This window comes from Galeopterus variegatus, unplaced genomic scaffold, assembly GCF_000696425.1.
Source record: "Galeopterus variegatus unplaced genomic scaffold, G_variegatus-3.0.2 Scaffold1394, whole genome shotgun sequence".
Lineage (NCBI taxonomy): Eukaryota > Metazoa > Chordata > Mammalia > Dermoptera > Cynocephalidae > Galeopterus > Galeopterus variegatus.
In genome coordinates, this window is record NW_007727505.1 from 242,576 (window position 1) to 245,913 (window position 3,338).

Below are 3,338 nucleotides of genomic sequence, written 5' to 3' on the forward strand. Positions count from 1 at the left end.
CTCCTGCCCCGCACGCCCCCTCCGTGCCGCAGCCGCCGCCTCCTTGACTCCCCACCCATGCCCAGCGGACGGCCCGGAGCAGTGTGAGTTGGTGCAGAGACCGCGGTACCGCAGAGGCCCGCACATCTGCTTCGACTACAACGCAACGGTGAGGAGGGGAAGCGGCGAACCTGACCTCCCGCTCAGCTAGTGAAACACTGTGTGCGCCCAGGCCGACCAATTCCTTGTCTCTCCCCGCAGGAAGATACCTCAGACTGTGGCCGTGGAGCCTCCTTCCCGCCGTCGCTGGGCGTCCTGGTCTCTCTACAGCTGCTGCTCCTCCTGGGCCTGCCGCCCCGGCCACAGCCTCAAGTCCATGCACATGCCTCTCGCCGCCTCTGAGCGCCCCCCTCCACCCTCACCTCCACCCCGGCCTCCTCGCCTCTCCCTCCCACTCCTGCCCCACACTCCCCGCCTAGAGCCTCGTCCCTCCCTCACTGAAGGACCTGAACTCGCCAGGCCCCGAGAATCTGCACCTTTGGGTGGGGGAGTCCTAAAGGAGAGCACCACTGGTCTTTGGCATCCAAGCCACGTCTCACTGCTGAACTGTCCAAGTGTTCCCAGCTTCCCACTGGATTTACCCCAGTGGGCTGGGACAGGGAGGCCACGTGTACTGATGCCAAACCAGGCCCCCGCTGCCTGCCCTGCCTGTAGGTTCCCTCTGTGTGAGGGACCCTGCCTCAGCTGGACTTCTGTAGCCTGGCCCTTCTGCCCCACCCAAACCCAAACCTGGTTTCCCTGAAAATAATGGAGAAAGGTGAGATGGGCAATTTGAGGCCTGTGCATCCCAGCGTAAATCCTGGCAGGACAGAGGTCTTGTGGCAGTCCCCCATGGACTCCTGCCCCTCAGGCCTACGGCCATGTTCCCCCCACCCAAAGCCCTGCAGGTGTCAGACAGTCAGTGGCATCAGTTTAGACACAACCCCATAAACACCTGGAACCCTGAGGGTAGAAACTGGACTCACATTAGACATACTTCAGAGGGTACACATACAAACACAGACACACACCATGGGGTGGGGGCTCACAAACACAAAGCCTTACACGGGCAGGGGGTTGGTGGGAGGGTTGGTATCTGCACACTTCATCTGCTCACCACCTGCCTCTAATCTGAGCTGCAGCCCAGCTGGTCCTCCATCTCTAAAGCTGAATGTCAAACAGTGCCAAATGCTGGGGCAGGGGGTGAAGACCCCTCTGTCCTACCCCTAGCCACCAGTGTCCCCCAAGTGCCCCTCACCCTGCCAGGTGCTCAGTATAACCATTTCTCACTAGTATCAGGCCCCCAGTGGGACTACATGCCACTGCCTGCACCCCTCAGCAGAGGAATCCCCAGCAGACATCGCCCTTTGCCTTAGCAGGGGTGACTTGGTCTCTCCTGGCTGGGCCATCTCACGCCCAATCTGGCCCTTACACACTCAGGCCTGTGCCCACTCCCTATCTCCTTCCCACTCACTCACACACATACACACTCACACTCCTGTCCCCAGGAGGCCAAACTGCCCCTCCCCTGCTGAACACACACTTGCACACACATACACATGCACACACACACTCTCTGTACACACAGAGGCTGGGCCCCAGCACATCTCTTCACATCATTCATTCTGGTCGTTTCCCCCAAAGGCATCCCTGCCTGGGGGGCCAGTGGGAGAGTGAGGGCAGGGGGGGATGGAGCCATGGAGCTCAGATGGACTGGGAGGAGGGGGGAGGGTGATGCATTAATTAATGGCTTCGTTAATTAATGTAATGTTGCTTGTTGCTTTCTCAGTGTGTGTGTATGGTCCATGCCTTCTGCTGGTGCCATGGTGGACGTCCATGATGTGCACCTGGCCTGGATGCTGGTTGTGTCCTGCGGGGGCGTGTGTGTAACTGTAGTGTAGTCAGGTGCTCAATGGAGAATATAAAAATAAAAAAGAAACAAACATATACAGAAAAATAAATATATATTTTAAGTTTTAAAAACAGAAGAACAGACAAAATAATCCCCATCAGGTAGTTGTCCGACCCCCTGCTGGGTCTGATCCTTCTCATTGCCCACCTGACCTGGCTGTCCCCTCACCTCGGGCTGGGGGACTAGGGGGGCCATTTCTTTTTCTCTGCCCTTTTTTTTTTTGTTGTTGCTCTATTTTGTACAGACAAGTCAGAAAAACAACAGCGACAAAAAAGTCAAGAAACTTTGTAAAATATTGTGTGTGTGATTCCTTGTAAAATATTTTCAAATGGTTTATTACAAAAGATCAGTTATTAAATAATGTTCATATTTTCACTTCAAACTGTTCCCATCCACTGTGTTGGCCTGAGGGTGAGGACTGGGTAGTTATGAAGACAGGTGGCCATGACCTCAGGGTCCCACTGGCCACTCTGCTTGGAGGAAAGGCCATGGCAATCCAGGTCCCCTGTGGCCATAGGGCATGATGATTCCAGTGCCTACTTAGTGCCAATCCCTTAACATATTTTGTCTCATACCATCTTCCAAAAACCTCCAGGAAAAAAGCTGTCTTTAAAAAAATAAATAAATAAAATTAAAAAGACCTCCCAGAGTCTCAAAGCCAGGACCATGGAGGAAAGAAGACAGAGATGAGATGCTGATTTAGGTGCTGGTTAGGTAGGTGGTTCAGCCATCAAGTCAACCACCCAGGCTTGATGGGCAGGTCCTCCAACTGAAATAAGGTTGGCCCCTTGTAGTGTCCTGAACCTCAGCACTCAGGGGCCTAGTCCTGCTGTCCGGAGGAGGATGAGATCTGGCTCACCTACAAACCTGGACTCATCCAGGGGAGGCACCAGGCCACTGCCTCTACTGCTCCTCAAACTGGAGCTCATGCAAAGTCAGCTTTTGCGAATCCTTTCAGGTCTCTCTGTCCTGCAAGTCCTTTACCCTTGTTCATTTTAATCCCAACCTTCTTAATAGCTAACCCTAGTCGGTGTGACCTTTGCGTTCTTTTCATGAGAATTATAACCTCCACTGCAGGGGTATCCCAGCAGGTGCTGTCAAAGCCCATTCTCCAAAACATGCAGAGCTGGGGATTCTCACTCTGCACTCACCTGGCTGGCATTCCCCTGAGTCCTCACCACAGCCTTAGTGGTGGGTACTAGTGTATCCTCATACTGCAGATGAGCCAACTAAGCAAGAGGAGAAATCCTTTCCCTCCAAGTGAGAAGGCTAAAAAATCAGCAAAGGTTTGAGAGGAGGTGGCTGGCACGAGGGGGTCCTTGGAGGCTAAATAGATAGAGGGTATTCCAGACCTCAGCCAAGGCAGGAGGCCTTCCTTACTCCTCTGCAGGGTTGGCCACAGATCAAT

General features: G+C 53.9%; 1 protein-coding gene across 1 annotated transcript in view; it reads left to right on the top strand.

The window, feature by feature from the left end:
- Positions 1 to 2,312, top strand: part of CACNA2D2 (calcium channel, voltage-dependent, alpha 2/delta subunit 2) — a 140,882-nt gene extending 138,570 nt beyond the window's left edge. The window contains exons 36-37 of the mRNA XM_008576767.1: positions 33 to 148; positions 241 to 2,312. Coding sequence (XP_008574989.1) covers positions 33 to 148; positions 241 to 381 — 257 coding nt within the window. The 3' untranslated portion in view covers positions 382 to 2,312. The remainder of the gene's footprint in view (positions 1 to 32; positions 149 to 240) is intronic.
- Positions 2,313 to 3,338: the final 1,026 nt, after the last annotated feature.